The 22,007-nt window shown below is 41.9% G+C and overlaps 1 protein-coding gene across 1 annotated transcript in view; it reads right to left on the bottom strand.

Moving 5' to 3' along the window:
- Nucleotides 1–702: 702 nt before the first annotated feature.
- Nucleotides 703–22,007, bottom strand: part of LOC145989940 (uncharacterized) — a 446,260-nt gene continuing 424,955 nt past the window's right edge. Inside the window, exon 3 of the mRNA XM_083125472.1 lies at nt 703–3,232. Within this exon, the coding sequence (XP_082981598.1) occupies nt 983–3,232 (2,250 nt within the window). The 3' untranslated portion in view covers nt 703–982. The remainder of the gene's footprint in view (nt 3,233–22,007) is intronic.

The following is a 22,007-nucleotide window of genomic DNA, read 5'->3' as shown; positions in this document are numbered from 1 at the left end:
AATAATATGAATCAACTACTTTTTCCCATTTTAACATGTTATTATGGTGGTAGAAAGGATTGAAGTTTCATTGTCTGTAACCAAATCGAACACGTGGAAGAATCAGTGCCAGAAAACACCAAATCTGATGATTAATATGTCGGAATTTTAAGTAGCTGAATTATTAGTGCCTTCTCAGAGTTTTAAAGACTCTAAATATATTTTCAATTCAATTTGTAGTAATTATATTTTTTGCAACGCATCTGATTGCAAACTTAGTTCAGTTGTAATTGGGACAAGTTCTGACTACTTGCAATTGTCGAAAAAATGAGTATTAGTAATGGGTTTGAAAATAATACATAGATATTTGGTTGAAAAATGAAAGATTTAAATATTTAACATATCCATAAAAAAAGTCATGAAAATATACTAGAACTTAAGTTGTACCAAATCTTGAGGAATAGAGAGAAAATGCAAAAAGTTGCTCCTGACAAAGAAAAGAACATTAGATGGCATTGCTGTAATACATGTAGTAAAATATATATAATTTGTGTTATTTCTTTTAAATTGTTGAACAATTAGAACTAAATTTGATGTTAGTTTAATACGACAAACTTCCAGTTCTTTTGTTTTTTTTTAAATTTTGCTTACTAAGTATCGTTCACCATGATATTTATTTTCTTTCCTTGTATATCTCAGATTTAAAAAGATTATTGTGATTTCCATTTGTGATAATGTTTTTTGGCTTATGTTAGTGTGATTTTGAAGTCACGTTTCACTTAGAAATTGATTTGTATTACAATGTTTTACTCCAAAGGAGTTTAAAAGATGGCACTGTACTATAATTTTATGTTCTTGCAGTTAGAAAATTCTGCAAATGTAAATTTGATCCAATCTTTTCGCACACTAGTTGCTTCATATTATTCTGTTTGACTCCCAGTCGTGTTATTTCATTTAGATATTACTACCAACGGGATGATAGGTTCCCATTTTCAATCTCGGATCAGTAAGGTTCATCTGTCCTTTTATGACACGCACGGCAAAGGAGAACCAGGCAGCACACGGCCAGGACAGCACCCCCCGCCGCCCCTAGTCCTATCGCCAGCCAGTTAATATTCTCGGCTTCCTGGATCTTGCAAAGTTCCGGAGCTTCGTCGTGTGTGCCTTCCGTGAAGTTGGGGCAGTTTGTCACCCCGTTGCACACAAGATGTCCCGGAATGCACACCCCGGAATCTCCGGGACATAGGAATTCGCATTCTTTCTCCGTAAGTGGCGACGTCATGAGGCTTCCGTCCGCGTTTCGCGGGAGGTGGAAGAGTTCGTTCCAGACTATCTTGAAGGCTGCTCTGGCTGGCGATACTCCGAAGTACTGTATCATCAGCGAGGGTCCAGAGGTCAGTTCCGACGCAGACAAAATAGGGATCTCCTTCATGCTGGTAATGTTGTCGCCGCAGATGCAGAAGAACGGATCCAGTTTTCCTGGAAGGTAGACTTCCAGGCGACCGTCCTCGCATGCCCTGGAAGAGAACTTGATTTTCTCGAAGTGTATCCAGAGATCCCGTTCCCTGTTCACCTTCAACTCCCATATGCAGCGTATGGACTTGGGGATTTCAATGTACCCGAACATGTCGTAGTAAGGGAAGTGTAGCTCGCCGTCCGTCGCTGGGGGCAGCTCTGTCGGTCCGCACAGAGGGCTGTGGACGAACACGTAGTGGCCCTCAAAGATGGCGTCCGTGGACTTGAAGTAGCTGGACACCGCTTGCCGCTGATCCACCGACAGCTTAACATTCAACCGCTCGCCTTTGGAGATTATCGTAACGGGCTTAGGCAACTCTTCAAAGTTCTCCTTGCATATGCAGATGTTGGAGAGGTTGTTCTTAGGGTCAACCACCGTTACCTTATCCACACTGTCCTCCCAGCACGCGGTGCAAGAGTCCTGATTGTACTTGAACCGCACCTCGTCGATGGTGACAATCACGCGGGAGAATAGCCGCTTGTCCGTCACGAACCTGTACAGACAAGTGACGTCATAATCCTTCTTGTAGACCAGCGTGTTGAGGGGGCTCGTGAAGGTACCGGAAGTCGCGTGCCAGCTGTAGAACACCTCGTCGCAGTCCGTGTTAGGTACGGGATCCCCGAAGTGGCTGTTGTTGAAGAAGTCGTAGTGGGCCCAGTAGTACAGAGAGGATCCGCTGTAGCTGCCAGTCTTGCTTTCGAACCTCACGAACAGCGCATTCGTTGAGGACACGAAGTCGTGCTTCTCCATGGGTTTCGAGAAGGTGTCGCAGAAGGTTTTGATGATTCGCGAGTCGTCCGGCCAGGAGGCGTCGTATATGGTCAGAGACTCGCCACAGTCACCTTCAAAGTGCCTGATTGGCGACTCTATCCTGTTGATCCTGAAGCTGGGGAAGTAGAGGCGGACTATCTCCTCCTTCTGTCCCTTCATCAGATAGCTGCAGGTGGTGTGGGGAGGGTACCAGTGCGCAACGGACAAGAATATCCCCTCTTTCCCCCCAGCGGCCGCCAGGGCCTCGCTGGTAAAGACCCAGTCACACGTGCCGTTCCTCGACCCAGCAGTCTCGACATGTCCCAACCAGTTCCCAACATTAAAGTGGAACCCAGTGTTGAGCAGCGGCCCCGCCGGCGAACTCACAAACTCCACAAACAGGTCCTGACTTGTCCCGATGATGGAGTACGGGAACTTGCCCATTCCGCAGAAAGTACCGATAACAGGACTGGTATTATCCTTACCGTCGTATATCCTGATGTAATCGTAAGGACAATCCGAGGAGATCACTCTCATGGGACATGTCATTATGTTCTCGCACCGCTGGCCGTCAATATTAAACTCTTCGTTCTCGATATAAAGCTTGATGAACGGTACGCGGGTGTGGAGGTAGTATTTGCAGTGCAGATGACGCGGGTACACCCCGGGGTACGCGGGTGACTGGACGTAGCAGGTCTGCAACCGACAGTCCCTAAAGATACGCTCACAATACGAACCCGGAACCACCTCTCCTCTCCTGTTGGGGTACAGCTCCGGATGCTGTCCGTAGCGAAGGTACACCTCGAACTGCTGCTCCGCGCGGGAATCGAAGCTGAAGTAGGTTTGGTCCGTGAAGTTGTCCGTGTGGAAGACCAGCTTCACGAAGCTCGTCTCCGAGATGAACGTCTGGGGCTGCTCCGTTTCCCCGCAGAAAAAGCCAGGCTCCCTCCTATTACTAACTTCCGTCTTCCCGTTACCGTCGATGATCTGAAAGTAGACAAAGAAACGACTAGTTAGCAACACTGACGGAAGTAAACGTTGTGCACAAGTTATTACAATGAGAGAGTACAGTAATTTAATACAGGGTGCGGTAATGAATCGGGCGATCTTAAATACTCCAAACTACTTTATTCATTGAAGAAGAAATACCGAAAGAAAATGCATTTACAGTCTTTAGAGTTTCATTTATTAGAAAGTAACATTACTAACGTAAGATGACCCCTACTTTGTTCCAGATACTCTATCAGTAAGGTAGGAATTTGAGCCCCTCTTCCCGGATCGATCTTTAAGTTCATAGGGGGGGCGTGGGAAGACTTTTGCTTTCAAATACCCCAAAGAAAATAATCACACGCGGACAGATCCGGTGATCTTGCCAGCCAAGGAATGGTTTTGTAATACTCTTTTACAGCGAATGCGCGCTGTGCCCCGTTCTACGACTCCATCAGGGGCTCCAAGATGGCGGTAGTCACGTGTTACTTCTGACGCAACAACTAACTACATCCAGTGTTGCAAAATCGCCCGATTCATTGCTGTAGCTATTCCAGAAATACAAGCCAAAATAGTATCAAAAGTTATTATGCATTTCCGAACGTTATGTGATTGATCTCCCCCCCCTCCAGACAATGAGTAAGCATGTCTATACCTTGTACCAAGAGCCTTTAAAGCAACAGTAGTGAAGGGGAGAAAGAGAGTGGGTGGAGTAAAATAGTGCGCACTACTGCAAACGTCGGGTAGCTGCACTCAAGACTAGTAGAGGAGAAGGCTGGGGCCATACCTGATCACGTGGTCCTTGACGTCAGGCGTGACGTCACGGGCGGACAGATCGCTCTACGCTCCGGTTTCGCAGCCGAATCAAAGCAGTAATTATAAACAAAAAAGGAGCCGCAATTATGCCCAGAAGCTAATTGGGAGTGAATGCACAGACTTACTTAGGATCCGACATAACGTATGTCCTTACATATAGATTACACAGCCATTTACGCACACATTTTATCGGTAGTTTATATGTCGTCACACTCCTCTATGAAACATTAGGTTTCATGTAAAATTGGGGTTAATACACCTAGTGATTCGTTTTGTTAGGGCAGAAAGAAAAATACGAGATGTTGAATGCGTAAAATAATTTTGTGAATTAAAGAAAGGCAGAAAGCCAAAATTATGGATAAGTTGAATATGTAAAAGAAAACAATCTCATCTATTGCTCTCTTTTAGGAGTGAGAGAGGAGCTGTTTTCACTTAACTTCTTCAAATTTGGTAACTTTGCTTCGACTATTGGTATTTATTTCTTAATTAAATTTCCTTATTCAGATTACAATTCTGAGTCTTATGAATCTTTGAACTACACAGGGAGGAATGTGGGGAAGTTCCGTGTGTATTATGTAACACACACTTTAAAAAACTTTTGACTGAACGAAAACTTGAGACATAGATCTGAAGAAAGTCGAGGGTCACTTTATATACGTATATATATATATAATCAGTGGGATGTCGAACAGGGGTGCCCACAGGCGGGTATGTGAAAGCGGGTTGAGTCCACTTAACTTTGGGGGGGGGCGATTGTGATGAAAATTTGACTGAATAAATAATAGAACAATGGAGGACGGAAGTTGAACTACGTTGTCATTTAAGCATCACTCGTATATAAATACAAGTTGTGTAATTCCAAGGGAATTATAACAGTTACTATGTATTATTAGTGTTGTTAACGAGACTAGACACGAGAAGAGATGGAATTTTCACGCGACGAGACATACCAGTGTTGTCTCTCGGCAACACGGTATCTACTATTTGAGGTGCACAATATCCAACCAGCTATTACATATTAAACCTTAAATTTTTATCGTGAATTCTGATGTGGAATTGCCCTTGGTTGGGGAAGTTTCGAACTCTATAGTAAGGAAATTGAGCACTAGGATGGGAGATAGCCAAGTCTTGAGTATTAATTACTGTTGCACTTAGACTGTTGTGGGAATTTTGGTATGGCGATTGATAATTAAATTATTTGGAGGAGGTCGAGATTCAACTCTTCAATACCAACAGTGAACCTAAAATTGACATAGGAATTTTGGTGGGGGACTGGATATTAAATTGGGAGGGGTATGCTTGCAGTTTTTATCTTACTATACTCGTGAGAGCCTTTATTAAAAAAATACAATATTATTATTTTTTATTCTAATAATTGTAACCCATTTGAAGTGTATGGTAGCCTGATGTTGTGTAATGAGACTACTGTGGTATCGCAATCCACTAACAAGTCTCGTTAGATGCGATGTGTTCAGTTATATATTGTCACCCGCTGTTTATATTTTTTCATCGGAGATCACGACACGTCGCAACACCTCACTGAAGGCATTGTGAACTGCAACATCTCACAACCCATCAGGGTGCGAAATCATTGAAAACTGGTGAGGGGGAGAAAGTTCTTAACCTACAACCCTCTCCCCACAAACATATGTGTGAATTATACGATGCACATATTTGTAATGTTATTAAAAGTAAAAATAAATTACTCAATTAAAATAATTATTATGATTATTAATTAGAAATTAATTTGTTACTTTCGTACATATAAGATAGTGTTAATCAGCTAACTAATTCCATTACTAACCGGTTAAAGATGTTAATAAATTATGACATAGTTGAAATGGTTTCATTATGTGTAAGTTTTTGTTTAGTTTGTGCACTATGTTAATATAAATCAATTAGATTTCATAGTTATTATTGTTTTGTATTCTTGTTGTACTTTTACTGTGCGTATTGATGTAGATTTGTTAATGATCTCTTGAGACAGAAAGCATTCAACACTCACAACCACACTAATTTGTGTGTGTTCTCGATATTATTCTTAGTAAAGTTTATTTGAAATTAAAAGTAATTGCTTATCTTTTCATTGTTATAACAAAAACTTTTTCCCCGGGAAATTTTTGGTGGGGGGATTTTTGAGGCCAAGATTGTTGATGGGGGGAATCCCCCTCGTCCCCTCCAGGATTTCGCACCCTGAACCCAACAATCCAGAAATACAAGATAAAAGGAGCGAAAAGAACAAAACAAATCAGCCTTTCCACGTTTCTTTCCGTATGGGGTAAAGACTCAGCTGGGGTTTGTCCGCCCATGACGTCACACCAGCGGCAGTCGCGAAAAGAGGCGTGTCTGACCCCAGCCTTTTCTTCTAGAGTGCGCGTCAAATCTCCTGCATATGACCTTGAACGACTGAACAGCACCAGCGAATCACGGACGTGCAGCGTTGCCTAGTTCAGAAGCTGTTTCACCTCGCTACTAAATCGTGTACCTGGCGCTCGGATATAAATAGATTATTTCAAGTGTCAGTAGTTCAACAGATGGAAAGATAATGAATTTGCGAGTATGTACGAAAAACAAGCGTGATTGTAGCTTATACCGTTCCCTCTGTAGAAGCAATGTTATTATAAACGTATTTGCATTGTATCGTTTTTGCTCTCCCTTCGTTCCTGTTGCATTCTGAAACTTTCCGATTAGCTAAGGGAACAGGGCACGTTCGTTCCCAGTGATGGCAGAAGAAGTTGACGAAGAAGATACCGTCATTGTTCGTTTTTTTTTTCATGTGTTTAGTGGGTGTGTGCAGCATGTCGTTGAGTAAACCAAGTGGTAGTGATGGCGAGAGAAGAGGGAAAAATACAGTGTTGTACGAAGCCAGGCACGACAGGTGATTTTTCAGGTGTACATTTTTTTTAAAAAAAAAAAAAGTGTTCGAGTGACGAACAAAGAAGTAAAATTGACTTTAAGAAGTGCCAGGATCTAACAGCTCAAGCGTGTGGTGTGAATCAAGCTACCGTTTCTCGGATATGTTCGGGGGCAAAACAATGTGGATCGGGGCCTGCTCCAATGTTTCAATAACCTAGACTAGAAAGCACATTAACATACCGAAAAGAACGACAAATTTAGATGACTTTGAAAAAAGACGTAGTTCGTAGAACAGTCTTTGAAATTTACGATCGTGGCGAATTTTCTACTACCAAAAAGATAACGTACTCTTTACGGGACAAAATATCTTACAAAGGCTCTACAACTTCCACCTTGAGAATATTGAAAGAATTATGCAGTCCCTAATCAGGTATGTTCTTTTCTCCCATTATGTTTATTATATGTTATATTATCTAATGTTCCGTGCTCTCCGTGACAAGGCGTTTCGCTCGACCACGCTGTCTCTTTCCGTGTGAGATTTCGACATGGCACCGCTGCAGTGCGCTGCTATTGGCTATCGCCATATGCAGGAGATTTGACGCGCACTATAGTAGTCTTGAGCTGCACTCACTTACCCTCTCATGAGTTGATTGGTCGAACCCTCTCGAGAAGTTGCGCAAAGGATTTTTTTTAAATTAGCTTGCGCCACAGATTAATAGATTTACTTAATCCAAACAATTAAAAAATTAAATATCACGAAAGATCTAAACAAACTCGCACAAACAGGAAATGGCTTCACCAAAAAATATTTGAAAAAGAGAATCCTACAAATTAATTACGTACATCTTTGGAGACAAGCCAAAGATAGAAGTGGCCATTCCTCATTTTGATTTCATTAGAGAAGTTGCAGCTACCAGAAGCTTTTTTACTGCATTTTCTCGCAAGGAATTGGGCACCATGTACTTTCCCAACTAACAACAGCAGGAGGAGAGAGAACAAAATCTTTACTAGAGCTATCTGGCGGTGTAATTAAGAAAATGTTCTTTGATGCTTGTCCAATTATCTTGCTGTTGTGCAACCATTCCTGGAATTGGAAGTCGACGACAGCGCCAATGGCGATATTGACGGAGGAATCCGAAGGAATGGAAGTGCGTAGTGTTTTTTTCCCAGGCCAAACGATTCTCAATTGTCTACTTTTTTTGGGCAGAGCACACAACACACTGAAAACAAGAAGTGTGACAATCAAGGGCGTATCCAGGGGGTCCTATTTTGGTAGAGTAAGTGAAGTTGATGTGTTTTTTTAATAATATATGCGGAGGTGAAATATGAGTACTAAAAACAAATACCTTGCTTTATGTACCAGGCATAAAAAAGGTTTTATTGTCAATGTGTGATACTCGATTTCTAGAAAAACAAGATTCACTTCATGTTTTTGTTAAATTTCTTCAACTCAGTTAATCGGAGCTGTCCGATTGAACCATGCCAAGCAAGTGATCTTCTAGTCGCAGTTGAAAAGAGGACTTCCTTAATTGTACTCTTTATCTGAGAAAAGTTTTTCAGTTTTACTGAACAGTTGTGAAAGTAATGGAGCCCTCACCACAATTTCGCCTCATCTCTTTCTTAGCCAAGAGACGTCACAGAGACTTCGTGAAATTTCAAATGAAGAGTTCAGTGAAATATTTCATACTGTTTCTGAAAAGTGTCAGTCAACAGACATTTTACGATTCGAAGACTAACAAAACACAATAATAATAGTAATAAACGAGATTATTATTATAGAGGGGGACACGCCATTAGACTTGGAGGATGGGCAGCCCTGGCTGGAACTCCCCCAATTTTCTTTCTGGATACGCCCCTGGTGTCTATTTAGAAAACAATGACAAGCTATTAACTTTATTGATTAATAAGAACTTTTGCAAACTATATTCTTGTTAAAATAGGTTGAAAAGATCAAGTACATTTTAAATTAGAAGGACGATAAGCTTCAAAGCGAACAACCAGATATGTTACGAATATAATCTCATTCAACCACAAGAAGCACTTGATTTGGTATCCGAATCTATACTTCCTTTCACCGCTCTCATCTTGGTAGATTTTTCGCCGTCCTACACGGCGGGCGGGTAATGTAACATGCTACGATTGATTGACTGGTTTAGCGTAGTTTTGTACCACTATTGTCTAATCGCGACGATAAGGATGAGTGAAGACATCCCATGCCCGGGGCGGGATTCGAACCCGGAACTCTTGTGTAACGGGCTACGAAACTATACTCTTTCCCCGGTATCTGTGGAGCAAAGCCGCTCATGGCGGCAGGGAATGTGGGAAATCAAGTGAGCAGAGCGAGGTAGTACATGCTGCTGCGAAGGCTGCTAACTACAGTCGCTTTATCCCCTCCACACAGTCCCGTTCCCTCTCGCATGTAGAGGTGGCCGAGCCGTCTCGCGTCACTACTACGCAGAGACTTGTTTTCGTTCGCTTGCTCCTAAGATACCGGGGACAGAGAATAGATCATTGATTTAAACATGTTTCATCAGTAAAGGGTGGTCACTCTTCCACGTAGTACAAGCCTTGAAGACTGACAAGGCTGTGGCGACTGGACCTATAGTCAGCATAAACTTCTGTTGAGCTCTTGTTTTTTTTCGTCCGTGTGTGTTTGTGATCGTCCATTTCACCAGTTTCATGTCATCACCACCGTCGCGATTAGCCTAAAGTGGCAGAAATGCTATGGAAAATAAACAAATTCAATGCATTTTCGTTGTCGCGATTATATCGCCGAAGTGGGCAGAGAAAGAACGATGATTTGGAGCCAAGGCCCCTTTTCCCCTTCTCGTGTACGCCGTCAAATATGGCAACACTGACAAAATTGTAGACTAGAGATTTTCCCCCCGAATTGTTCACTGCGCGGTGCAAAAACAGCGCAGAAACGTAATGGCCATTTAAAGGGTATTCATCGCCACCCCCTCTCATTGTTTTTTAATCTCCCCCTTTTTTGGCCCAGAAACATCGACTCACCCCACCGGATATTGCCTCTTTAGGTTTGATTTCCGTTCTGACCCGCGTCCTGGTCAAATTTCCTTGCTTTCCAAATGCTTCTTTTTTTTTCACTCCAACTTTTCCCCTTTTCCTCTGGGAAACTGGATTCGCCGTTTTTCTGATCCACCTCTGGGGGGAAATGAGACATGCCTCCGCACCACACGGTGCTTAGTAATGTCCACACTTAAACAACGATTAATGAATATTGCAATCATCAGTCTGTAATTAAAGCTTCTCTTTTTTTCGATTTCGTTCACCTCAGAGCGTCCCCTGTCGATAATGACTGTAAGTAGCGGATCGATTATCGTTACATGTTCTGCCCGATTTCTGTTGTTGTTAAAGCTAGTTCTGAGATTACAATCCCAATGTTAATATCTTAATGGTAAAATATACCATCATCAACACATTAATGACGGTTCTATGTTGGTCTAATTGCTTTCTTCAGTGACTGGCAAGTGATGATGATGCATGTTCTTTGTGAGTGTCCCTTCATCAGTTTCATCATACTCATTCTCTTCGTCGCGATTAGCCAAAAACTGAAGAAAAGTAACGCGAAATAATATAAATGATGACACGGTCGTGCCAGGTTCAATCATAGCATATTAATAGCCATTAAAATATATTTATCTCAATACAAATTAAGAATGAGCAACATGAGACTGTATATTGGTATACGCATGATACCTCCCAGGGCACGGGAAAACATTAAGATTTGCAGTAAATAGAAACAAAAACACAGAACTTACGTTTTAACATATGAATTCAGAATCTATTTATCTTGATTATGCAATGTAAAAAGAACCAAAGTTGTACATTATAACGAAACTCACAAAAAGATCACAGTAACAGCACAATTTTTTTCTCATGCACTTCCATTAATCTCGCAACTTCCAGCAACAAGATTAATATCTGTCAGGCGGGATGGTGTACTTCAACAGTCTGTTCATACGTCCGGGAAGGACATGTCAATCAACAAGATTTACATTTAGGTCTCAAATTTCAACTTGAAATAGGTATACGTGAAGATAACAGAACAAAAAGTAAGCGGAAATGCATCATATAGCTTGTTTTCCTACCATGACAGATGTAAAGAAGTTTCAATCAAATCCTGACCTATATATAAAAAAAAGAGTAAAGTGCTCCCCTGAGCCAACGCGGCCACAAAAATTATTGAATATTAAATAAAAAGAGATAATTATTATCTTCCCATATAAGTAATAACCTATAAGTAATCAAAAGTAATCAAGTTACTTTTCAAAGTAACTAAATATGACTTGGAAATTCATTTCTCTCATCAATGTTATTGGAGCGTCACTTTCTTTATATTACGAAACCATTGCCATTCTAACTTAACCCATTTGATGATGGCGCCCTGTTCGATTTTAATTGCGAACGACAGTTTAATAAGGCCAATTCGTGAGGCGTTACATCGCCTGAACAAACTTCTCGTGCAGAACGGTTATAAATCGTCCTCGTAACGGTAAAGCTGACGACCTGTTGGCGAGACTTGTAGATAAGTGGTTAGTCCAGCAATAAACAGCGCATCCTCATTGGTCAATCAAATATACGACTATAATTTCCAGTAATTTTACTTCCGCTTGCACCGTGCCTTTTAGGAACTAAGTTCCTCGTGCTAATGAATGATTCAAATTGTGATTATTTAACTGAAGGAGTTGGATATTGTTTGAACATACCTGAGCATAGGCGCCGACTTAAGGGGGGCAAGGCACTTTCCATCTCACCCCCAATTCACGTAGGACACATTTTATGTATATTTACATGCATAAAGTTTGTTTATGTCGATCTTGCCCCCCCCAAATATATCTTAATTTGGCGCCTCTGTGCCTGAACTAGTGTCGCCCCAGTCGAGTCTCGTCGTGCTCACATTGTAAAACAGCACTGCAGCATCTGCGCTAGCATTAATCTGTGCCATACACGAAATTCGAACATTCTGGAATAAACCTGCAATTGTTTTAGATTTCAAAATTAATTATTTTGTAACCTCTTTTGGCATTTTGCATAAGAAAGTTATGCAATATCCAATATCAATTATTTTATGTAGATACTAGCTGATTGCCTGGCGTTGCCCGGTTATTTATTTATCTTAATGTTCTATTAGACAGGAATATAATAAATTCTAACTATAGTGTAAAATGAACTTGGAGCTGAACGGCATTGGGAGTGTCCCTATTCATCTTAGCGACCCCGAAAACTATTTATTCCACATTAATATCGGCCGTTTTCGACTATTTTTACATGTCACCCTCTCTCACCCTCACCCCTAGGGGTGCCAGGGGTGTCTTAACCCCACAGTATTTCTTTACAGATTGCAAGTGATACATGTACCAAGTTTGGTTGAAATCGCTCCAGGCGTTCGAGAGTTATGCCGGAACAAACACACACACACACACATACATCCATTTTTATATATTAGATTGTAGAAGCCTAAATTACATGATGTAATTATGCAAAACCATGGATACATGTAAATATCGGCCAAGTAACTTTGGTATTTTGTCAGCAACTTTTGTGTGTGAAAATGAACAAATTGTGTGCTTTCGGCATTCTTTATCCGGTTGCCTTGAGGACAATATCACAGGTAAACCCTGTAGGGAGAAATAGCCTTATATCTTCAGGCAATTCGGCTTTTCCTTTTGGCTAGTTCCTCACAATCTTATGCTTTCGGGCTACGGTTCCTGCGATACTAACACATCGTTGATTAATCTTGGAAGTAGTGTTGCCCACGGGACGAGACGGGACAGGCTTTTAAAAATTCGAGACGAGACGAGATTGACCATGTGCCATAAGACAAACGAATATTTTCGAGACGAGACAGCATTTCCACGAGACTCCACGAGACGAGACAGGCCAAAATCTCGTCTCGTGGGCAACACTACTTGGAAGGGTTGCCCGTCACAGATTTGCAAGCAGATGTGCACCAGGCAACTCGATTCAAGGTTGCCAGTTGTTAAGTTTTATTGTGATTGTACAAAAGGACAATAAAAATGACTTTATTGTGGAACAAATTCCATATCCTTTCATTTCAAACTAAGTAAAGGTATAAATCCGACACCAGCGACCAGTCAGGGCCTGTTACCCTGTTAGCCAAACTGGGGTAACCCAGCTGTGACCAGTCGCAGGTTCTTAGAGGGCCAGTGGGGAGGGGTGTCAAGTAAGTTCACACATATAATGGTTCTTGAATATTAAACCCTTATCACTGCTTTGCATGTAAAACTCAGCCAATGCCTTTATCAATACGTTTCCGCACATTACGTCTTGTTTATAAATATAAACACCAACATATAGAGCATCAACATTGATGGAAGATTTGACCAAGGTACGAAGCGATAACGTACAATCGGGTTTTCACTGTAAGATAATTTTCTCAATGGATTGCCGATTCCATCGTTTTCCATTTCTGATCGGTCGTGTAAGGAGAGACGGTACCTGACCCATAAGGGGCCACTCCTATTAAGCGAGGCATTCTTCTTACCTTCTGGCGGTGTCCTGTTTCGGGTAACCATGGCAACAGTTGCCAGGAAGCGGATCCTTGCATAATCACTTTGTGTGGTAACATGAGATTTGGTGATGTTGGCAATTTGTAAGGGGATACGGTAGCGAAAAGTGACTTTTTAAATAACATCTTAGTCTATGATGCCTTTTGTACTTCCGTCCATATGGTACGCCAGGAGTGGATTTAGCAGGTGGGCTCAATCCCACATGCAAAGTTTCAGATGCAAATTATACCTCCATCGTTTGGATTATCGTAAAATGTGCGTTTATCATATTACAAGTTTTTCCTCAAACCTCTTCGACCTTCGTGGCCGTGTGGTTAGCAAAGCATGCTACGACGCTAGGTGTCCCGGGTTAGAATCCCGGCTTGGGCATGGGTGTTCTTTGTGAGAGACATTTAATCAATTTTATTATATCACTACCAGGGCCCGGATTTTGATGAGATTTCATCTTTTAACTGGTGCAACGTAGACATTGCTAACTAGTACAGAAATCCTGAACACCCTCCTCAGATTGAAGAAATGTAATGTTTTGGGTCATTTTTTTATTGTAGGTCATTTTTTAAAATTTTGCGTCATTTTTAGGTCATTTTTTAAAAAATTGCGTCATTTTTGGTCATGTTTTAATTTTTTTGCGTCATTTTAGGTCATTTTTTAAAATTTTGCGTCATCTTTAGGTCATTTTTAAAATTTCGCGTCATTTTAGGTCATTTTTTAAAATTTTGCGTCATTTTTAGGTCATTTTTTAAAACATTTTGTATCATTGCATGCTGAAACAAAAGAAGTTCAACAATTTCTGTTCTGTATTCAGTATAATGTTATCTTGCGGTACTTACTCTGTGTGTTTAACTACCAGCGGAACAAAGCAACATGCACCTTTAATGCAGTGAAATTCTTTTTTTCTACAAATGTTTTTCAATTAAGACTTGTGCTTTGATTGTATAGAAAGTATGGATACCTATTTTTTGTGAAATACTCTACTTGTGAATTTTTCCCAATGTGTTTGATTGCGATTCATAAAGTAAGTGTACAGTATAAATATATATACTATTTTCAATAAGCAGATTGAGTTTTGTACGAATTTTTGGGTCATGTTTCAAAGATTTTATGTCATTTTACAGGATTTTTGTTGTAAGATCAAATCAAAATGAAACATATGTATTTCATATAGGTACTATAGGTATGTACATATGTATAATATGCATAACATAGCCTACATATATATTTCTTTGCCTCCAATGTGTCCTGAAATACCTCTCACCTTCTATGTGTGTGTATAACAGGAGCGTATATTCTAGACTAGGTAGGCTACCTGCGAACCCTGAAGTCTAGAGAATAAAATACAGGAGAAAAATCGATCAGAAATTGTAATCATATCAGTGAGATGATGATGCTGATTCTGAAGTTGGCAACCTGATTACTTATGAGTTGGCAACCTGATTTCCTATGAGTTGGCAACCTAATTTCTTATGAGTTGGCAACCTGATTTCTTATGAGTTGGCAACCTGTATTTCTTAGGAGTTCGTAAATTTATTTCTATTCATAGCCTAGGACCAGTGACATAGTGAGATAGGCCAGATATTGGACTCAGTATACGCTAACTGGTGTATAAAATACATATATATTTGAGGACACATTGGAGGTACAGTTATGGAAACAAGTTCTTCCCCATAAGGCTTTAAGAGGAGCAAGTAATGCAGGAGGGAAGGCAACACACATTGCACCCTTCGATGATCGGGTGATATTGCCTGTCTTAACACCGCAAGACTTCTTCCACGCGAAGGTCAGCATGACAGGAAGGCAAAGAGCATTCAATTTGTTACGTGGAGTGTTGTGCTTCTCCACGTCCCCACTTCTTGATTCACATTGCAGAAAAAGTAGAGCTGCATGCAATATATAAAAAGAAGGTTGTTTTCAACTACACGCTTAATTATGATTATCTCAATAGTAAGTGTATCAGACGTGTCTACCGATTTAGTCTGGACAGTCTTTTACTTTGAATTCCTGTTTGTCATAGGCGTAACTTGACGGGAGCAAAAATGACATTCCCCCCCAAATCAGGTTTCTTAAAGCTGCTAAAACAGGAATTAAATACTATAGGATTCGACGCGTCAAAAATGTATTATATTTCAAAGATGTCTAACGTTTTTTTTTAATATTCAATATTATAAACTCTACAAAAGGTGAAAATTTGACGTAAAATATAGTACAATTTTCGGCCATCGAGGCCGCTGGCCTCGTTTGCTCGACCGGTGCTGCCTCTCGCGGAGCACTCGGTATACACGGGCTGGACGTAAACCGCACGCAGTGCAACAGAGGAGCTCAGAATGGAATCCGGGGAGGCCCAGTCCCCGGGAATCAAGGTGAAAACCTAACGGTGCCAACTGAAGCCTTGATTGTGCGACGCTGTAGGTATATTTGACTACCATTTCCATTTTTTGGGTTGATAGTTCAAATCGACCCTTACTACGAGTGCGGTGAAGTCTTGTCACCGCCTAAAATAATCTTCCAAGGCTACGCTTTTGCTCTGCAGTGACACTCATACGAACTGGTCTCTATAAGAGATAGGAGGGCATTGAATGTTCTTGCTTGTCCCACCCCTCGGAGTGGTGACATAGAAACGCAGGTTCCTAGACCTCTTTTATAACGTCTACGAACTACTGCAATGTCAGCTAGACACAAGAACCTTCCCTTTAGAGGGATGGAGCACCTCAAAGCCAGTTCAGCAGGCAAAATGACGCAGTCTATGCGTATCAATTACCGACCGGAGAATTTTCTGATTCCCTTGGGAAAACAAGGCGTTTCATTATCGCAACCTACACCCACCACAGATAAGGCAGCCCCCACATTCGGGGAATCTTCCAACCAACCTTCAGCAGAATTTACACTTGTTGGCCGGCATCGCCGCCAAAGGTCACTTACGGACTTGGACAGTCTCGCCCAACTATATGAAGGGAGACATCCAACAAAACTACAAAAAACCATGCCGTTATCAACTGACGTCCCAACTTCAAATACATTTGCGCCCCTAGCACAAGATTCCTCAGGTGACATGGAGATCCCCCAAGAAGAGGAAACGCAACCACCTCCAACAACTCAACCTAAGAAGGTCCCAAGGCCTCCCCCTATTTCCGTGTTCGGAATTAAGGAAACTTACGCCTTCACCTCTACTATAAGCAAGACGCTTAGTCAACCTCCTCACATACAGCACACTAGAGAGAAGGTCACCTTCCAAGTATCAACCAGGGCAGATTATGATAAAATAATTGCATTTTGCGACCAGACCAAACGAGAATATGCCACCGGCATCGTTCGCAGTGAACGACCTGTGAAGGTGGTAATACGAAAACTACCCATCGATACCTGTCTGGGCGACCTGGAGCAGAACCTGAAAGACAAGAACTATACACCTATATCAGTTCACCAAATGTCTCGCAGAAAGAAGGACTCAAATGAACGAGTGTTGATGCCACTCTTTCTGGTGTCGCTTTCAAGAAACTCCACTACTCACGAAATATACAAAGAAGAATATCTTCTTGACTACAGAATTAAAGTACAGGTATACAAACCACCCACCACACTGCAGTGTTACCGCTGTCAGCGAATGGGACATGGTCAAACCCAATGTAAAGCATTGCCCCGCTGCCTCAAATGCGGACAGGGACACTTGACAAGGGCTTGTCTCAAAACAGACACCACTACCCCAGCCAAATGTGCCAACTGCCAGGGCGATCACCCCGCAAATTTCAGAGGATGTCCAGTGTTCAAAGCATACACGGACGCTCAAACTTCCACCAACAAGAAGACCCAAAAATCTCCCCCAATCATCACTTCTCAACAAAAACCTGCAACTTCTACAGAAACCACTTCTTCACAACAAACCTCGACAACATACGCAGGCGCAGCCTCTCCGTCCAGACACACCCCAACCAAAACCATCACCAAAGAGGCCCCCTCCACAACAAATATACCAGAATCGACTCGGGATGACACATCAGCTTCAGATATTAAACTCATTTTTGAATTCTTCAAAGGAATGAATCTAAGCAAAATAATACCACATGTTAAAAGAGGTATTGCTCGTCTTACCTCTGCTACGGACATAGCCACAAAAGCAGCCGCATATATCGATACCATTGCCGAAATGATTGACGATGGCTGTTTCTAGTCTGTCGAAAATTCACCACTCACTTACCATCATGGCGTGGAACGCCGATGGGTTAAGAGGGCAGAGACATACCGTCATTCACTTTCTTCAACAAAACAAAGTAGACGTAGCACTGATCAATGAAACACACTTCTCCCACACAGTCAAAGGCTGGAAATTGCCCAACTATCTCATATACCGACTGGATAGAATTGGAAGGCCGAGAGGCGGATTATTAGTAGTAGTAAAAAGGGACTTTCCATCTCAGCAAGTACATGTACCACCTTTGTACGGTCTAGAAGCGCTAGCTGTGCGCATTCTAACTCCCGGAGATTCACTCATTCTCGTGGCTGGATACAGATCTCCTGCTGCGGGACTTGTACCAGATGATTATGACAACATAAGTAAACTAGGCAATAAAGTGGTTCTTGCCGGAGATCTCAATGCCAAGCATACATCTTGGCATTCACGGTATCCCAATAATGCAGGTGACCTACTGCATGACTACATACTTCGATCCACCTTCACTATACAAGCACCCTGGGAACCCACTCACTATCCGAAGATGGGTGGCAGACCTGACGTGCTAGACGTAGTCATGAGTAAAGGGGTGCCACTCCTCACAGACCCGTACGTAATCTCTGCTTTGGATTCAGACCACGATCCTGTCATGTTCCAAGTCTCCCACCGTACTCTTACTCAAGGAGTACCACCCCTTCTAAGAAGCGAGACAAATTGGGACAAATTCAGAGGGAATGTGAACTCACTTCTCGATCTTCATGATAGGCCTCAGACACCCCAGCAAATCGATCAGTCCGTATCACATCTCACCCACTCTCTGCTCAAAGCTGAGGCAGAAAGCACAGAAATAACACAGCTACACCGATCGTCACAAATGACAGGCAGTCTTCGTCTCCAAATGTACATTCAGTTAAAACGGTGGGCGAGACGAAGGTGGCAACACACTAGGAGTCCCACATATAAAACTCTTTGGAACTCTCTCTGCTCCAAGGTGAAAACCCTCATTCAAAAAGAAACTGCACATCACTGGAATGACACACTTAGCGGCCTTTCAGTGAATGATCAGCGTATATGGAAATATACCAGGGCATTTCTTCGTCCCAAGGACTCATCACACACCAGAGTCATAGAAGGATCAACCGGACTGTTACATGAACCACAAGATCAGGTTGAAGTCTTTGCAAACGCTCTCGAAGAACAATTCACCCCAAATGAAGATCCATCAGATGAACATACAATCGCACATGTAAACAGGGCGATACACACCTTTACCACCAGAGAAATGGAGCACATGCCAAAGCTGACGTCACCTCGAGAGGTAGAACGCCAAATCCGAAGACTGCCTAAAAACAAGGCTTCCGGACCAGATGGTATACGACCCGAACTGCTGCGACATCCCACTCGCAAATTACTTGTATACATTACATACATATTCAATGCCATCCTACAACTAGGCTACTTTCCCACTGCATGGAAGAAGGCAAAGGTAATAACATTGCCCAAACCTGGAAAGAGTACTCTCAAACCGGAGAATTATAGGCCAATAAGTCTCCTTTCACACCTTGGCAAACTCTTTGAAAGAGTATTTCTCTCAAGACTCATGACACACGTAGAAACCTCCTCGCTCCTACCACACCACCAATTTGGTTTTAGAGCCTACCACAGTACCACCTCTCAACTGGTCCGTGTGGTAGACTACATCACAACGGCATTCAATAGAAAACAGTTCGCAATAGGGGTTTACCTAGATATAAGCAAGGCCTTTGACCGAGTCTGGCACTCTGGTCTCATATATAAACTATTACGGCAAGGTTTCCCGGATTGTTATGTCCGACTCCTCCAATCTTACCTGAGCAAACGCAGTTTCTTTGTCTCCTTCTCAGGTGCAACGTCCCAAACCCGGCTCATATTAGCAGGTGTACCTCAAGGAGCAGTACTCTCTCCACTATTGTACACGCTATATACAGCAGATGTCCCAACTTCAGAGAGATGTTTCCAAGCCACATATGCTGACGACACCGCATTCTTTGCAGCCAGTCGTCGAATAGCCTTATGCTACCGCTACCTTCAACAACAACTCGATGAGTTCCAAGCGTGGGCTCGCAAATGGCGTCTGAAGGTGAACACCGGGAAAAGTGTATGTGTCATCCACACAAAAAGAAGAAAGTATGAACTCAGACAACTTTCATATTACGGACAAGCAGTGCCACATGAAGACAAAGTCAAATATCTAGGGGTCACCCTAGATCGAGGACTCACATTCGCCTCTCACATCCAAGATGTGGCCAACAGAGGACTACGAAAAGTATTTGCACTTTTCGTCATGTTCACATGTCCAGAACTCACACTACAGACGAGGCTACATCTACTCCAGATGTACATCATTCCAACTTTGACCTACGCGGGCCCAGCCTGGCAGCATGCCGCCTATACACATCTTAAACGATTGGAACAGGTGCAAAGCAAAGCAGCTCGGATAATCTCAGGCCACGAGATCTATACACGCAGCACCCAAGTTTTGGAGGATCTGGAATTAACTCCAGTGATCCAGCAGCTTCGAGACGCTCACCAAAAATTCTGGCAAACCCTGCCGAGACATACAAATCCGGAAATAGAAAATATGGGAACAGCAAATCCCTTCAGACACACATATGCAATGCCACGGCCATGAAACATGAAACATAATTTCCATATGAAGCATTCCTTGTGTTGCGACAGTTGTACACACAAGATCCACGTATAGCCACAGGCACTTTTCATTAATCCCACACACACTTCATTTATACACTTTTCATAGAGTCAAGGGCCAAAGCAGCTCGACACTCAACTTCAAAACGTCAGATTTATGCCATGCCATGCCATGCCAGAGGAGCTGATACTGACTGGAACGGAACTTGACCACTCCCCCTTTGGTCGCCAGAAGCCAGCGAGAGACGTACCTAGCCTGAGGCCTGCGAAGACGGAAGCCTTCATTGCTCGCGACTCGTAAAATGGACTGCATCTAAGGGAATAATTACGGTGATTGGAGTGCGGCATGGCAGGACCTTTTTGAGGCTGAACTTTTCTGTTATAATAGGTACGTAAACTCTCTGCTGTGCTACAAGAACTTTATAATTGTGCCAACGTTCCAGATCGTTCCCCCCCCCCTTTTATCAAAAGTAAAGTCTATACTAATATTTTTACATTAGTCCTCCTACGTGAATTAAGGACAAGAATTGTTCGCCAAAATTGTCGAAGAGTGAATTGGGTGATTTATTAATTTGAATTTTGATTCACATCTTGTTCCCGTCGCCCAAAGACTTATTACGTTCTAAAAATTGAACTTTTGACCTGCGCGCATTTACTTACTTGAATCTACGAACGTAACAATTGCATTTATGGTCGACGCGGTATAATCGCTCCGCCCATTCGACGTTCCGATTTTACGAACTAAGACTTTGGTTAAATTTTCTTGCATACGAACAAAAGAAATCTACGTGTTCTCTGCAACGTATATCACCTTATCCGGGACTCATGTTCCTTCCCTTCTTTGCCCCTTTCTCGGTAGCATTTAAATCGGGAGAATTGAGTTAATGTTAATGAATGGCAAAAATAATGCCGTAAGGCAAATCAGAGTAAAATCTAAATGAAGACTTGCAACGCAATTAACATACATGGGAAATAATTGGGAAGTATTTGTTAATTGTCTAATGTGGACTGTTTAATTGGATTTAAGTAATATATACATATGCATTTTTGTTACGCATGATTGAAAGATGCTCGTTAACTGTTGTAAATTAATTGTACACGCAGGACGTGTTGTAAATTTGACGTGCTCTCACGTCGTTCATGTGAATAGTGTTTTGGCTTACGCTGATTGTTCTGTTTTGACTATTTTACGAGCTTTTTGGTGTTCTTGAAATACATATAGTAATTGATTAACGTAATTGTCTTGTTGATGATTCACAAATGCAAATTGACCTTTTTGCCTTACTTGAAAATGGTATTAAACAAATGAATGCGTGCATAAAACGCAAGACACGAGTTTAAACTGAGATGATTGAAATCCAGGTTCCATTTTGTCAATTGTAGACGCGGTAGACAAATAGAGTTAGTGTTATAGAAAATCGTCAGGACAAATTAACGCAACGGAGAAAGCACGGTGTGCCATTCGTTGGTGGACCCTTTTGACCTTATGCATACGCTTATATATATATATATATCTATTTTGTGTGTATATTGTATTACAGGGCTTTGTCTCGCGTTTCTCGCCGGCATTGCTCGTAGACTCTTGCACTGTCGATCGAGAAGGGCGACGCAAATTGTAACTTGTAATATATAGTGTGAGGCTTCAAATATTGTTTAAAGTTGTAATTGCCGCGCAGCCGCTTTCCAATTTAAATATGGCGAG

The sequence above is a fragment of the Lepisma saccharinum genome, chromosome 7 (assembly GCF_977018435.1).
Source record: "Lepisma saccharinum chromosome 7, izLepSacc3.1, whole genome shotgun sequence".
Taxonomy (NCBI): domain Eukaryota; kingdom Metazoa; phylum Arthropoda; class Insecta; order Zygentoma; family Lepismatidae; genus Lepisma; species Lepisma saccharinum.
The sequence above is the reverse complement of the archived record's forward strand: the minus strand, read 5'-3'. Positions and strand labels throughout refer to the sequence as shown.